A 15,552-nucleotide genomic window follows, 5' to 3' on the forward strand; every position below is an offset into this window, starting at 1 on the left:
GTAATGAGGGCATTAGAGCCCACTTGGTGAGTTATCAACCATATCTGACATCTTTGGTACACAATGTTTTATGGGGAGAGGAATGTGTAAATTAGAAGGACCAACAGTCACGGCTCATGACTGCCAACGAGGACATGTAACAACCCACTGAGAAGCTCCATCCCGTCGCTCGACCAACAGCACCTACCGCCAGTTTCGAAACAGATTGTGCATCTTTGTCCTCGGGCACAGCAGGATATCCACGCAGTTCTTCCCGCGCTGATCTTCTCGTGCCACGGAGTATTTCTCAACGTCCTAGACATACCCCATCGCCCACAATTCTGCGGCGCTAGTCTCAAACTAACTAGGACGGGGCTCCTACAGTAGCCCCCCGAGATCGACATTGCCGCAATTTAGCGCACACTATTTGGCCCTGCACGAGCGACTGGGGGTACCGTAAGTGCTTAGCGGTCTCCATAACTTGACTAGTCGTGGGAGCGAGCATAATACGGAGTATGGACGGAGTACTCCAATGGTGAGGCGATATTTGCTTTCCATATCCCAAGAAACGTTCGACGTAGAGGAAACTCCACCGCCGGCCCTGACCGTCTTTCCTCCCGTGTGAAGTGGGGGGCGGGCAAGGCACCTCCACTGGGCATGCTCCTGCTGGAGGCGTCAGACCACTATATCTTCCATACTTGTACTGTGTGGTCGCACAGTGGGCAGATTCAGGTCCACGGCTCAGAACGTGACAAGCGGAGTGAGGAGGGGTTCATACTCCGTATGGCTCGAGGAAAGCACTACTGTACTTCGATATCCCAGGAACTCGCCCTCGTCCTGCTCCACTGAAGGGCAGTCTTACTCCTTACCCTATCATCGTGCGTGGCCCCAATAGGTACAAGTAGTCAGGGAGATCGTCGCCTAAGTATATATGTACTCCGCAGGTAAGCAACGTAGCTAGGGAAGTGACCGGGGTGCATGATTCCAACCGGCAGATTCAACACCCTTGACCGCAGACCTAGTCTCGCTCTACAGTAGGCGAGGAGTATCGCGCCCGAGATCTCCTCTTCACTATCAGTCGTCGCTACTGCAAACGGAGGACCGGCAAAGCCAATGGTTTCGCGAGCGAGAAAGCACCCCCCAATTTTCATTTGTACACATGTGACAAGACTCGCTCTGAGCTGCATTCGCTTCCGTGCACAATATATGCAGCTGAGCCGCACATCACTTCCCTTTCCTGCAACCACCACCACTCCCTTGAGCTGCCTCGTGGGCGCTCTCTTTTGCCTTTTCCCTTTCGGATAGCTGCGTGTTTCTTTGATTCCTTTCTCGCCCTTTGTTTTTCCTCCTATCACTCCCAAGCGCGGTGCAGGGAGAGATTAGGTCCAGCGTTTCACCTTTCGTCCTTGATTCCTTCTTTTCTCCTTTTCCTTGCAGCGATACACATCCCACCCCTGTCCTTGCGTGTTGCTGCATTCTGCTTCGCCTTCGCCAAGCCAACAAAACAAACCAAAGGCTGCATCCCAGCCCAAGATATGGCGGGCCAGCAAGACGTCGAGGCCGCGCCTGGCAGCCAGGGAGGGGAATCTGAGGTCGTGCAGCTGCCGGAGCCGCGGTCGAGCACGACGGAGTCGCCCCATGCATCTGCACCTGCAGCGGCACCTGCAGCTTCGAGCCAGGACCAGAATGAGAAGACTCTGTCTCCTGCGGCGGCGGAGAAGGTGGACGAGGTGGTGCCGAATGGCAACAGCAACGGCAACAGCTTCATCGAGCCTTCGTCGTCGGCCTCGCCTTCGGAGAAGCGGTCGCTCAACAATGATGGCAATGGGGATGAGCCTGAGCCTGTTGTGTCGCTCAAGGTGTGGATCGTGGCCGTGGTATGTCGTCTCGTCTCTCCCCTGCTCACCACCTGTGGTTACGCCCATGCTAACAGGCCCCCAGATCCTCTCCTGCGGCTACGGCCTTTCATTCTGGCCCATCCCCGTCGTGGCCGCCATCGGTGTCCCCCTAGCCACCGACCTCGGCGATCCCACTGGCTACGTATGGTGGATTCCGGCCTGGACCGTCTCCATCACCGTGTCGTTCATGATCTTCGGTCCCAACACCGATCTGCTCGGCCGCCGCTGGTTCCTGGTCCTCGGTAACCTCGTTACCACAGTCGGCCACATCGTCGTGGCCACAGCCAAGAACACCAACCAGGTCACCGCCGGCCTGGCCATCAGTGGATTCGGCGGCGCGTGCTGTCAGATGGCGGCCTTCGCGCTGCCAGAGCTGCTGCCGAACAAGTGGCGCCACATCGGAGTCGTCATTGCAGATCTGGTCGTGTACGCTGCCGTCATCGTTGCGCCGGTCACGGCGAGGTACGGTTACGAATTTAACCAGTGGGAGTGGAATTTCTGGGGTTGCACCATCTTCCAGTTCCTGAGTTTCGTCGGCCTCCTGCTGCTCTATTTCCCACCCGCGAGACCAAACGGGTTGCCGATTGCCACCGTCATCAGAGAGATCGACTACCTCGGCATCGTGCTGTTCACCATCGGCGCGGTCCCTGTGCTGGTCGGCATCGTATACGCAGGTCTATTCCCCAGCGACGATCCGCACGTGGTGGCCAATCTGGTAGTGGGATTCTTCTTCCTGATCTGCTTCTCGCTGTGGGAGACGTTCGGCAAGCTCAAGCACCCTCTAGCGCCGACACACATCTTCACCAGCTCGTGGGGCCGGGACTTCACGGCGCCCGCCATCGCGCTTGGCGTCGTCAACATGTTCTACTACTCCAGCTCCATCGTGTGGCCGCTGATGATCCAGAACTTTTACACCAACGGCGGCGCCGACTGGGAGTACGGCGTCATCCTGTCCCTGCCACAGGGCTTCGGCATCTTCTTCGGCGCCATGTTGCTCACGTGCCTCGGCAGCCGGATCAAGAACTGGCAGTGGCAATTGACCGGCGCCGTCTTCATCATGGTGCTCTTCGGCTCGCTGTTGGGCATGGTCACGCCGGATAACAAGGGTCTCATGACTGCGTTCTTGTTCCTGAGCCAGACCGGTTTCGGCTGGGCGCTGTACCTCGCCATCGCCATTACGCAGATGGGTGTCGAGCAGAAGGACCTGGGTATTGCAGGCGGCGTGTCCGGCACGTTCCGCTTTGCGGCCGGTGCCATTGCCACGGCTGTTTACACCACGGTATTGAACAACAAAGTCGCCGAGGAGACCGCGAACCTTGTCCCGCCTGCGGCTTTGGGTGCGGGATTGGAGGAGACGGATCTGGCGGGCTTGTTCGAGGTTCTGGGCACGCCGGCCTTCGCTACTGAGTACGGTTCTGAGGTTGTATTGGCGGTGACCGAAGCGATGAATGAGGTGTATTGTCGCGGTATCTTGTGAGTCTTCCCCTCGCCCTCTGGTCAACTGATCTCCTGCTAACGATTTTGCAGCCTCGTCGCGATGGTCTCCCTGGCATTTGGTATAGTGGGCTTAGTCGCCTGCGCACTGTGCAAGGATGTGGATGCAAAGATGAACAACAAGATCGAGGTGTACCTGGAGAACACGAATCTAGCTGACAGGAACAAGTACCACTGAATAGACCTAGAGATTTAGAATCCTCAAGTAGCCGGACAATGAATCAGACATCTTCTGAACTGAACAGTGTATATCTCTGACAGCCTCGAGCAAGGAATCTAAGTCGATTCTCGTTCAAGAGCTATCAGCAACCTTCGAGTCGTGTTCAATCGAGACCAGTGGTCCACTGTTTGCCTCGTAGGTCGTAGACTCGATGCTCGACCACAAGCGCTCCGTGCTCGGACATGTTGCGTCTATAGGTCAAGGTCGCAGAGCCAGTCGGATCGCCCGGCAGCCTGACACGGAGGTCCTGAATCCGGCACCACTCCGGCAAGGTGGGCTCACGCAACTCACCTATGTCGGGCAGATCTGTGAGCTCGAAGTCGCTCTGCAGCTTGACGTGGGAGTAAAACACGATCTCCTCGACGCGCGCCACCTCGGCGGCGATGCAAGCCGTCAGCTCCGCATGCCACATGCCCTCTTTGTGCACACTGGAGCGTATCAGCGCGATGGCATGGTGGCGGATGCGTGGCACGCGACAGCGCACGGCGATGAAGTACAGGCCCGGTAACCAGCCTATATCGATCACAGGCTCTGATTTGAATTCGGCTTTGATGCCCAATACGGCCGATTTGAGGCCAGGGACATGTGACATCTTGTAGAGGCCAATGGAGCGCTCGAGCATGGCGAGGAAGCCGGGCGTGTACGCATCATAGGTCATCTCGCTGGGTCGCGTCAGGTACGCGGCCATAATGGTGGCCATAGCGCAGAAGTTGAGTTGGGAAGTATAGGTGATACGGTCGCGGAGAGTCGCGCGTTTACCGACGTTGGCCATGGTGGCGTTGCTGGCGGAGAGCCAGATGCGCAGTTGCAGCTGGATACGCTGAGCTTCGCTATAATGGCGAACGGTCTTAGTGAGGGGCTGAGGAGGGTTGTTTAGCGGCGGACTGTTGAAGAGATATAGCACGCGTGCAAGGAGAAGGTCGAGATAGCAGCGCGACTGCAGGGGTGAGGCAAATGCTGTGGGCAGGTCTATGTAAGCTACGCCAGAGTAGGCCGGATGAAGAGGCTCGGAAAGCTGGCCGAGCAACATTGCTTGAAGGTAGAGACGGAGCAGCGGCTCGATGGCCCAGTCGAGAAGAGGAACGTCATGGTCTGCGTCTATTAGACGTGAGTCGTGATTCGGACTGGGCAGCTCTTGAATGAGCTTGAGACCATAATGAAGATGTGTCAAGCCCGCCTGAATACGGCCGCGGAGGAACTCGATGTAGACGAAGACGACACAAGAAATGATGGTAACGCGTATTGTTGACTGGTCGCTGGTGGAGATGTCTGGCTGGAGTTGTTTCATAGCTTTGCCATAGTGAAGTAACATGAACTGGCCCAAATTGGCCAACATGTGGCGATTAGTATACCGATCATCAATCGTCTCTGATTTGTGAATCGTGCTTAGGGCAAGAACGGCGTTGAGGACTGCAGGCTCACTCGTACTCGCTTGAATCAGAGTCGGTTTCCAGAACCTTGGGACGAATAGGCCCGGTAATTTGAACGCGGAGCGACCAACGAACCAGTCAAAGGACTCGGCCTCCATCGGAGTGACCTTGCGCATGCCGAGAGCATGGGGTAGACTAGTATGGGATTGTACTACCCTTACGGAATGGGGAGTCATTGGCACGGTGCATGCATCGAAGCAAACAGGCTCTGAAGCTCTGGAGCCACCGCCCCAGATGCCGTAGCCATCGCATACACGTCCGGTTGAGACGCATCTCTGGCAAGCTGGTCGTCCTTCATCGCATTTCACTTTGCGGATCCTAGAAGTACGTCAGACTCCTATAGTAGCGTCGATCGGTTGTCCCTCACTTGCATGTGCGACAACCACTCTTGACCTTGATCTTAGGTCCAGGTCGCGTTCTTGGCCCTGCGTTGTTACCGTTTGTGCTGGGTCGAGCCATCGTGGTCGAGGCGTTACGTTGGATACCTCAACCAAGAGGAAAAGACCGACATGGCCACCAAAGAGCGAGACCAGCGATCTCAGCCAACAAGCACGGTCACAGTGTGATGCCGCGATGATGGCAGTGGGGAGCGAGGTTCAAAGATGGAGACAATTCGGATTCGTGCGCTCGGATTTGCACATCGCTGATTGGTCTCTCGTATTCCACTATACGAGAGCATTCCTGTATGCGACTGACATCCGGCGATATGACTTCGATGTCCGATATAGCGGACTTACTGCTGGGTGGAGATTCGGCGGAAACACGCGAAGGTAGGACGGATATGTATCGAGCTGGCCTATTCCTATTCCTTCTCATGCGTTGTGTCCAATTTATCAGTCTAGGAACGAAATCCTAAATGCCATCCAGTGACAGAGTCCCAGAGACCGCGACACCAGGACACAGAATTAAGGGCGTTTGACGAAAATCTTCTTCGGGCCCTGTGGCCAAGGAGAACGGGCAGCCCTGGAGCAATGTTCGATGGCGGTAGATGGTGTGGGCTTGCTATGATGACCGCTCTCACAGCCAAGTCGGTTCCATACAATCGAAGTGTGCGCGAAAGTCCATGGTCTGAACCATGAAGTCTGGACAAAGACACAGCTCACACTGTTTCAAGGGGATCAAGTTGCCAATACGAAGGTGAGAATTCGCTCCATTCGAAGACGTCCGCCGAGTCAGACAACAATACAAGCTCAAGTAACTCACAGTATTCTTCCTGAACGGCTCGAGTCCTATTGTTTAGCAGCTCGTTGCCGAACCTGGGGCATTCAGGGACGTCTGAGAAAGAAGGAGACAATGTTTCGGCCAGGGCTCCTCGAGTGCTTGTGGTGATAATGATTGACCGCTCAAGGAAGCAGGAGCAAGTCTGTCGCCAGCTTGCACGTCGGGGGCCACCGGGACATACAGTCTTCCAGACCAGGACCACATGCAGCTATGCGCGCTCATGCGGTCGCCAGCATGATACAACGAAAATCGAAGAGGTCTGACAAATCTCACGGCAAGAGATTTTGACATGTCGACAGCTCTTTAGAGGAGCACTGCCCCGTTTTCCGTCTAGGGCCGGTGTCTTAGCAGAATCTCTGCACACCGTCGACCAGAGCGCCAGCTACTCATCCCGCCGTCTCTTACCCCTTTCTCGACTCTCATCGATGTGGCGCTCGACGACACCACTGCATCAAGCACCCACTCCAGCAGATGAGACTCATACCAAAGACGCACCATTGGTCAACGCTGCACCAGCCCTCCAGCAAGCCCAGCGAGCGTCGGTCCTTGTTGCCATGCTGAGTTAGGCTGAGCGAGAGCCTGGACCGTCGAGCAGAAGAGAGTTCCCCGGCCACGGGAAATGAGACGCTGGGGTGCCTTGGGTGAGTCTGGGTGCCAGTGGTGGGTGTTCCCCGCAAGTGCGATGACTATTGAAAGTCCTTCCAAAGTCACAATGCACCCGCTGCCATGCGAACTGCGAAACGAGTATCTGCCTGCGCCGCATAAGCATACCAAGCAGGCTGGGCCATATCGAGCACGGCCGAGGCTGCAGCAGAAGCAACAACCACAGAGCTGCCAGCCCCCCCCAGCGCCATCAGCTCTCCCTATTCGACGCTCAGCACGCGATCAGCTGAACGCTTCTAGAAGCCCTTCTCCTGCATGAGGCTACCGTATCCGTACGGAGTACTTCCACTAGCCCCCAGGAACCATCAACCATCAACCAGAAAACAATCCCGATCGCGTGGCCCTTAGCGGCCCTGCCCTGCCCTACCCTGCCGTACAAAATTGGGTTGGGTTTACACCCCATTGGGGTAAACCCTCCCGAGAGATGGCCGTGATTTGTGCCTGCGTTGGGGAGGTCCAAGCAGCCAGCACGCCCAGCACCCAGTACTTAGCACCCGGCACCCAGAAGCGCCTACATGCAGCCTCGCTAGCCCTTCTAAACGAGATCACTCCGTCCCCGTACACAATACTTGGCTCCATCTCCGTACTGTCCTCTGTACTCCGTCGATACGGGGAAAAGGCGTAGCGTAAGCGCCAAGGTATCCCTTCCGCGACGGGAGCCCCCGGTTACCCCGTCTCTCCACCGGGCCACTACCACCCCCCTATCTACAGTATCTCCCCGGGACTTGGCTTATCGTGGGCGGGAAAGGACAACTGCTTTTGGTAGGGTTGGCAAAGTGACATGACTGGGGGCACGTTTCTACGGAAGTCTTTTGCTTGTGGGAGAGAGGTGGGTAAGGAAACTGTCTTGCTCTAGTAGTTTTATTGTACTGAGGCTGAGTGTATTTGGGTGATGCTGCTGCTGTCGGCTCGAGGCCCGCCAGATGTAATCCTGAGCCCGTGCTCAAACAGCTATGCCAGTTCGTATCTTTAATTTTAGTCGTATCCGTCTAGATGCGCTCATCGTCCCTGATGTGTCGCTTAATGCCAATCAACTGGCCCATCTCCAGCCAGAAACCAGTGGGTGGGCTGACAAAGCTAGCCTCGTACGCGTCGATCACTGGTCGTTCCCAGACCAGGTCGAGCTCGGCCGGCTTGATATACTTGGTGCGCTTGATCAACTTCCAGCCAAAATACAGAACTGGAGCGAGAATCTGCATGGTGTAGTTCTGGAAGAAGACCTCAACATTCCAGGGCTGGAATGAAGCGTAGCCGTAGAAGAGGCAGACGAGGAACATGGTGATCGCCGCGACGTACGCACAGAACGGCTGGAGCCAGCCAGTATATGGGAATGTCTTGCGGTCGACACCCTGGACTTTGCAGGCCTTGTGGAAATTGATGTAGGTGATAGCCATGACGAAATAATCGATGAGCGCTCCCGCCGTGATCAGACTGATCAGCCAGCCAAGGACTTCAGCCGAGCTGCCGGACACTTGGAGGAAAGAGAGGAAGGCGAAACACATGACAATTATGAATGCGTAGATGGGAACGCCATTCTTGGTGGTCTTGCGCAGGAACTTGGGGGCACGTCCTTCGAGTGCCATACTGTAGAGCGAACGGGTCGCGCAGTATGTGTAGGTATTACCAGCCGAGAAGATAGAGGTGACCAGGAGTGCGTTGACGAGATGTGGCAGACCACTGATTCCCATGTTGGCCATGGCAATGACATAGGGCGAGGCAGCTGCGGTGCCACCACCCTCTTCACCGCTAAGCACCGCCTGGACTTGAGGGTCATTCCAGGGCACAACGATGCCAACGCAGAGCGCGCCCATGATGAAGAAGAGACCAAAACGCCAGTAGACGGTCTTGAAGGCCGTCTTGATGTACTTGCGTGGACGCTTGGTCTCGGCGGCAGCCATGGCGATGTACTCAGGTCCCACCACGGTGAAGGCAGCAGACCATAGGCACGACAAGAAACCCTCAAAGCGGGCTGTGTCGCCAGTGGAGTTCTTGAGTGGGTGCTCCGCAAAGGAGCCAGGATTATTCCAATAACGGAACCCGTAAGCGTCATTCTCCGGGTTGCCACCCACCATGGTGATGAAGGTGAAGGTGAACAGGATGAAGATCAAGATGACCTTGCCGCCAGAAAGCCAAAACTCGGCCTCTCCAAAGGCGCGGACTGCAAGCACATTGATGGCCCTAGAGCTCAAATTAGCCTCGCTTTTCCAAGAGAAGGGCAGGGAAGGTGGCACGTGAGGGGAGAAGTCGTTTCAGGGACAATTTTGCCCCGGGAGGTGAGACTGCATGGGGCCAGGTGTTGCTATGGCAAGGAAAGTTGCTTGGGGAGGCATACGCATAGAGGACAATGCAGGCTGAACAGATGGCCGCGACGGGGATGTCGTCACTCCAGTAGCTCAGCACGAGGTTGATGGCGGTGATTTCGAAGGGGATCAGGAGGGCCTCGTAGATGAAGAAGTTCCAGCCGACCATGAAACCAAGGGCGTCATCAAACCACTTGCCAGCCAGGCGAATGAAGCCACCTGACACCGGCTGTAGGATGATCATTTCAGAAATACAGTTGTTGACACAGGCGACGACTAGAGAGTACAAGGTGTAGGCGATGAACAGAGAGCCGGGGCCGCCTGCAGCGAGGCCATTGCCGATGGAAACGAAGAGTGCGGTACCAATAGAACCACCAATAGCGAGCAGTTGGATCTGCCTATTACTGAGTCTGCGGTGGAGGTTGTCGGCGTTGTCGCTGAGCTGGCCCTGCTGCAGGTCATGGTCGGAAGAGTAGATCGGGGAGTCCCCCTTTGCCTCTTTGCGGGATTCAAGGTCAGACATGGCTGCGCTTGGAGAAGAGAAGAAATGGACAATAAGGTTGAGATGAGCCTGAAGCCTGGATCGCAGACAGAGGGGGAGTCGCGTTATCTTAAGGCTTTTCGCGATGGTGACGGGCGGAACGCAGGTTGCATGCTTGGGTTCCACCTCGACCTGAAGTGGGAAGCAGACAATATCGGACAGGGCAGCCGAAGGCAGGACTCGATCATGCTCCATCTGGTAAAATCTTGCTAGTGGGTGAATAGCGTCAGAGGGTCAGGACGGGCGAACCACGTGTCAGGGATTAGAGCAGTTGGGGCGCGACGCTGGTGAGGATGGCCAAGGCATGGCTAGCGGGGACTAAAGACTGTCACTCAGCGAATCTTGACCTTCTTGACTCCGCTTCATTGCGAAAAGACCGTCCGATGCGCGCGAGATGAACGACGCCGAGATCTGGGCGTGGGAGCCAAAGCATCGGAGGCTGGCCAAGAGACGGGTAACCTGAAGGAAATGGTGAGATTCCAACCGCGCAAGGAAGGTTCAAGCTGTGGAAAGACAGCAGGTCAAGCGAGTCAAGTCGCGTGCTTTGCAAGGGAGGGAGGTGGCGGCGGACTTGGCGCCTTGCATTGGCGCAGGCACCCCGCCAATACGAGGCACTGTTGATCGCCGCCTTGTAGTGAGAAGTTGACACGGGTGGGCACTGTCGGCTTAGCCATGGCTTGGGAGCTCACCCGCTGCGAGCTTGCAGAGCTCGGCGCCGTGGAGGTTATCTTGTTCTTCGTTTAGCGATTCGGATACCGAGATGGTGTATTGTGCGGCATCATCGACAGCTCTTTGACATGCACGTCATCGTCAAGTGAGATGTCTTCTCTCCTATCATTGTAGGAGTGTGCAGCGAGACTGAAAACGCCAGAGGTGGCGCCCGCGTCACACTCGAGCGGGAGGCGGAATTATTTTGGCGCTAGACCCCATCTGGAGCAGACTCCATCAGAGCTGTCATCAGAAAAATTTCGCCGTCCTAGCTGGACGTCAGACATTCCATCGCGTAACAACAATGCCCTGATGGCGCCCGGCCAGACGGTTGTCTGACCTGCATCTCCCGCTGTCTGTCCTTTGACATGTCCTAGGCTACAGTATTCGTTGCGACGCGCCGAAACAAGCCACCACCACTTCCGCATCTGCGGGTCAGCCTACGGGTACTTCTCGACGCCAATGCTACAGTCTGGGGCCGTTATTCCGACGACACAACTCAGGCGACTCGCAAGCTGCGAGGCTGCTTCACCTCACGTGACAATTATCTATTCCAAGCCCCCTGTCCCCGCTGTGATGGGTCCATGACGCACGACTTGCGCCTACCGAGTCCCGCATGTTAATCTGCAATCTGCAACAAAGATCCAGATTAGCATCAGGGATCATCAAGCCCCTCAGGCGAGGCGAAAAAAAAAGTGAGACTTTGAACGCGACCATCTCGCCCACCGTTATTGGCCCCCCGCCCGTCCCTCGACGCCCATACAACCGACATCCATGGCGAATTCCAAGTGAGCTGCAACCCGCGTCCTCCTTTCGGTAGTCACACTTCATCTGATCGTCTCTCGGCGTGAAAGATAAGTGCTGGGAATCGCCCCAACCGTCGTTGTCGAAACAACACCAAGCTCCCCATATCAAGTCTTGCGCTAATCCCAAATGCCGCCATCATACTGATCAAAACTTCCCATTCACAGATACGAATATGTCCGGCTCTTCGAACAAGACCAGACCCTGTTGCCCAACACCTGGATCGTCGTGCGCGTCGATGGCCGAGGCTTCCACAAGCTCTCCAACCACTATGAGTTCGCAAAGCCCAACGATCGGCGTGCTCTCGATCTAATGAACGCCGCTGCGTCACACGTCGTGCGATCCATCGCAGATGTGTGCTTCGCCTATGGTGTAAGCGACGAGTACTCATTCGTCTTCGAGCGCAACACACAGATGTTTGAGCGCCGCCGAGACAAGCTGGTGAGTACCGTAGTGTCAACCTTCACCGCCGCGTATGTCCTCCTGTGGCCGCAACACTTCCCCTCAACCCCTCCATCCCCACCAACCAGCGTCAATGCGGACGCTGGGCCAGCACCAGCAAGCCACCTCGACGCAAGCCACCTCCCCACCTTCGACGGCCGCGCAGTCGTCTACCCTACCACCGCGAACCTGCGCGACTACCTCTCCTGGCGACAGGTCGACTGCCACATCAACAACCTCTACAACACCACCTTCTGGACCCTAGTGCTGCGCGGCGGACTCTCCCAAACTGGCGCCGAAGAGCACCTCAAGGGCACCGTCTCGTCGGACAAGAACGAGATGCTCTTCTCCCGCTTCGGCATCAACTACAACAACGAGCCGGACATGTACCGAAAGGGGAGCTGCGTGTTTCGAGAGTACGAGACTACCGCTCACGACGACGATGACAAGGAGAGGAGCAATGCCGCTGCTGCGGCGCCGCTCATGTCACAACCGGCTCGGGACGACAACGAAGAAACGCGCTCATCCGACGTGCCCGAACCACCACTCTCAAAGACACAGCAGGAGAAGCAGCGGAAAGCCAAAGCCAAGGCACAGGTCGTGGTCAGGCATCTGGACATTATCAAAGACGACTTCTGGAACCGGCGGCCGTGGATCCTCTTGAGCGGTGGAAGGCCGCCGCCCAACAAGAGTGTGTCGGTAATACAATCGTGAATTTTTTTTTAATTACCCCCGCCGCGCCGCCGCTCGCGAAAGATTCTCCCTTCGTCCTTCTCATTTGCTTCGCGATGCTTACTTAGTCAAGCATTTGCCCCAGCCAGCCCCAGCGGGAGTCTTCTGGAAAAGCTTGCAAGACGTCTTCACTGTTTTACCCCCCCCCCCCCCCCCCTTCTCACCTTCTCTCTCCCTCCCACTCACAACGTTCGTGCGATGCCCCATGCTCATCATCAATGTAGCATGCTGCCAAAATCTACAACTGTAGCGAGTTTTTCTTGTAGCAAGATCTTTCTATACAGCTTCAAAACGATGGTTCCGTCCTGATGTGAAGCTCTGCCCTGAAGAAGCTTGTCCGGGGCTTCATCTGCCCACTTGGCTTCCCACGGATGTTCCCAACAGTCTCGGGGTCGCCTGGTCGCTGGAGGACCGGCACGACAGACCGGTCGTGGATCGAGGAGAAAGGCCTCATTTGCTCATTCAAGGAGGGTCGATGTATCCTGACAGCAAGCGGGATGGCTGTCGAGTGCTCATCTGCGGTCTGACCCCTTCCTGAATCAGGGAGTCGCCACTCGAAGCACCCCCATCAATATTGTCGACTTTCCTGTCCAGTCACAAGTGGCGCTACCTTTCTGATTCGGCCCCAAGTCCTCGTCTCACTTGTGTGGGCCAGATCCGATGGCCATGCCGGACTGTGTATCGGGGATAAGTCTACCATTCAACTGTCCTCAGTGTTTACCAGGTCGTCGGCATCTGCCATCGACAGCAAATGTTGTCCATTGCCAGCACAGCTTGGCACAAGTCTGTAAACTCACCCAGCAATCGATGCAGAGAGCTTTGTCTGTCTCACACCACTGCTGCCGGTCCCCAATGTTGGTCCGTGCTGATCGCCGTTTGCTCGTCGCCTTCGTAGATGTTCATATCATGAATCATCTCTGGGAATAATTGGAAGAATTCTGGTTTCATGGTCCACTTACTGTAATCATAGACGTGGTCTAGAAACAGCTTGCTGACCTCCCATTGTCCCGTATTGGCGTTGAGGGCATAGATTTCGCGCTCGCTATACGGCCAGTCGAAGTGCGAGTATTTGACAAAAGCAGCAGAGAAGGCGCCGGTGCGAGTGTACTTGTCGTGTTCGAAGACGAGGCGGTCGCGCAGCCCAGGCCAGACAAGATAGTCGATGACGGCAGGATGTTGGATCCGCTGTTGGCTGGGGCGTGCTAGTAGATATTTGGGAACGCGGTCGAGGTTCTCCTTGCTGGGCACCTCACGATACTGCAGCAAGGTCTGACAGGCATACATGACAGCAATGCGAGCGGCCTTGTTCGTCCAGGTTCCAAAGACTTTCTGGTCGACAGCTCGTAGCGCGGACCAGACGGGGTGGTTGAGTTCGTGCTCCGGGATCGAGTCCCAACCCCAAAGACCAGCACGGAAGGGGACGTGCAGGTCAAGGGTTTTGTTGCTTGCGAGGTGTTTCTTGACCGCATCCATGGCGCCAATGAAGGCGCCGTTTGAAACGTGCCATTTCTCAAAATCGGGAGCGATGGTTAAACCCTGGGCACTGTTTGCTGGGGGAAGCTGAAAATTCAGAAGAGAGGGTGGCGATGTGCTAGCGGGCAATTGCTGCCACGGGTTCTGCATAATGCCTCCCTGGACGGCCATGTCGTAAACAGGTGGCGGAATGGTGTTTGGCTGGAGGCCCAGAAACTCCTCGATACCACTCATATGCATTGAATTTGTGGTGGGCCAGATGCCGAGAATTCCGTCTTGCAATGGTACGGGCGGATCCTGGGGCAGGTCAACCACATCATCGTCGGGAGAACCGAAGCCTGGCTGGGGTGTCCCGCTGGAGGTGCTCTCGGTCTTTCCCAGACATGTACATCTAGTCTTGTTCCCACAAGCGCACTTTCGGCCATTAGTCTGTGCCTCGGTCCCATCGAGGGCCTCGTTGATGGCAAATCGCATCTTCATCATCGCTCCCTGAAGTCGAGTGTTATCGTTCCTCAGGTCATCAATGGTCTTGGTCAGCTGGCTGATGGTTGACTCTCGGTCGCATGATTCCAAGCTGGCGAGCTTCTGCTCCAGGAAGGCGATCCTGTTCTTGGTGCGTTCCCGAGTGGCACGCTGAGCCAGGCGATCAAGCTCACGCTTCCTTTCAGCTCGGACATCATTGATATCTCGTCGTCTAGACTTTGGCTTGAATTCAGTAGTTATAGCGTCGTCGTCCATGCTGGTGTTACGTGGGTACTGGCATGATCACAGATAACCGAGGGCGAAGTGCTGGGTTCGCTTGTGCAGGGTCCGGCAACGTTTAACAGAGCGATGCACACGGCCGAATGTTGGACATGGATCCCGAATGCCTCGACGTCAAAATCTACCGCCGCGCGCTCGATGAGCCAGAAGCATCGACTTTCACCAAGATTTAGGAGAACAGATCTGTTGCTGCCCGATGTCGAGGATGAAAAGGGTGCGGATGTTCGAGGGATCTTCGTGGCCCAGCGGGGAGGGGAAGTCACCAAGCACGGCAATTTCTCCACATTTCAGCGCCAACAACCCCGGGGGCCTTTGGGGTCGTCAGAGACCGGGTTGGCTAGGCGTCGCGATTGGTCGCCACCAGCGGAACGCCGCCCCGAGTTATGACCTTGCTCGCGTTGAGGGGCTCTCGGGTACGGGTGGTGTCCCTTCCGGGTAACGCCGGTAGGCGCCGAGGTGTACGGAGTAAGTAAGGTAACTTGTCAACAGGCGACTGTCGACATCATCGAGTGCAAAGAAACACAAGTCGTTGTATCGCGGTGCTGATCTGAACAAGTGGAGTGTCGAATGCTTAGGTAAGGGCGGTTGGTACCTGACACGATGCAGCAATGTTGCGCGTCCTCGTTATCTTCACATGCCACCTGTCAGTACCTGCGTCGTGGGCCACCAACGTCAGACTTGTCGTCGTGCCTTGGTTTTAGCCTCAACAATTTTGGGATCTGCTCACAATGCAGCCCAGGCATTTTCATGCTCTTCGCGGCAAGGTGAGTTGCACCTGTGTCGGCACCTGTATCTGTACCTGTGCAATAAAATCATCATGGACAACTGGATGCGCGGGCTGGATGAAAAGCGTCGAGGCTTCCTCGCGCGCATGGGCTCAAACCTG

General features: G+C 56.0%; 6 protein-coding genes across 6 annotated transcripts; 2 read left to right on the forward strand and 4 right to left on the reverse strand.

Annotated features, from left to right (window-relative positions):
* Positions 1-1,514: 1,514 nt before the first annotated feature.
* On the forward strand, positions 1,515-3,549 carry HMPREF1541_03700 (uncharacterized protein; the record flags this gene model as incomplete). Its single annotated transcript, XM_008718050.1, has 3 exons — positions 1,515-1,856; positions 1,921-3,350; positions 3,405-3,549. 3 exons carry the CDS (start codon positions 1,515-1,517, stop codon positions 3,547-3,549), a joined length of 1,917 nt encoding a protein of 638 aa, XP_008716272.1.
* A 145-nt stretch (positions 3,550-3,694) lies between these two features.
* On the reverse strand, positions 3,695-5,137 carry HMPREF1541_03701 (uncharacterized protein; the record flags this gene model as incomplete). Its single annotated transcript, XM_008718051.1, has 1 exon — positions 3,695-5,137. One exon carries the CDS (start codon positions 5,135-5,137, stop codon positions 3,695-3,697), a length of 1,443 nt encoding a protein of 480 aa, XP_008716273.1.
* Positions 5,138-5,156: 19 nt separating this feature from the next.
* On the reverse strand, positions 5,157-5,294 carry HMPREF1541_03702 (uncharacterized protein; the record flags this gene model as incomplete). Its single annotated transcript, XM_008718052.1, has 1 exon — positions 5,157-5,294. The coding sequence occupies one exon, from the start codon at positions 5,292-5,294 to the stop codon at positions 5,157-5,159; it is 138 nt and encodes a 45-aa protein (XP_008716274.1).
* A 2,600-nt stretch (positions 5,295-7,894) lies between these two features.
* Positions 7,895-9,728, reverse strand: HMPREF1541_03703 (uncharacterized protein; the record flags this gene model as incomplete). The annotated part of the gene is made up of 2 exons (XM_008718053.1): positions 7,895-9,083; positions 9,238-9,728. 2 exons carry the CDS (start codon positions 9,726-9,728, stop codon positions 7,895-7,897), a joined length of 1,680 nt encoding a protein of 559 aa, XP_008716275.1.
* Positions 9,729-11,228: 1,500 nt separating this feature from the next.
* On the forward strand, positions 11,229-12,413 carry HMPREF1541_03704 (uncharacterized protein; the record flags this gene model as incomplete). Its single annotated transcript, XM_008718054.1, has 2 exons — positions 11,229-11,242; positions 11,426-12,413. 2 exons carry the CDS (start codon positions 11,229-11,231, stop codon positions 12,411-12,413), a joined length of 1,002 nt encoding a protein of 333 aa, XP_008716276.1.
* An 846-nt stretch (positions 12,414-13,259) lies between these two features.
* Positions 13,260-14,642, reverse strand: HMPREF1541_03705 (uncharacterized protein; the record flags this gene model as incomplete). Its single annotated transcript, XM_008718055.1, has 1 exon — positions 13,260-14,642. One exon carries the CDS (start codon positions 14,640-14,642, stop codon positions 13,260-13,262), a length of 1,383 nt encoding a protein of 460 aa, XP_008716277.1.
* Positions 14,643-15,552: the final 910 nt, after the last annotated feature.

The sequence above is a fragment of the Cyphellophora europaea genome (genome assembly GCF_000365145.1).
Source record: "Cyphellophora europaea CBS 101466 unplaced genomic scaffold supercont1.3, whole genome shotgun sequence".
Taxonomy (NCBI): domain Eukaryota; kingdom Fungi; phylum Ascomycota; class Eurotiomycetes; order Chaetothyriales; family Cyphellophoraceae; genus Cyphellophora; species Cyphellophora europaea.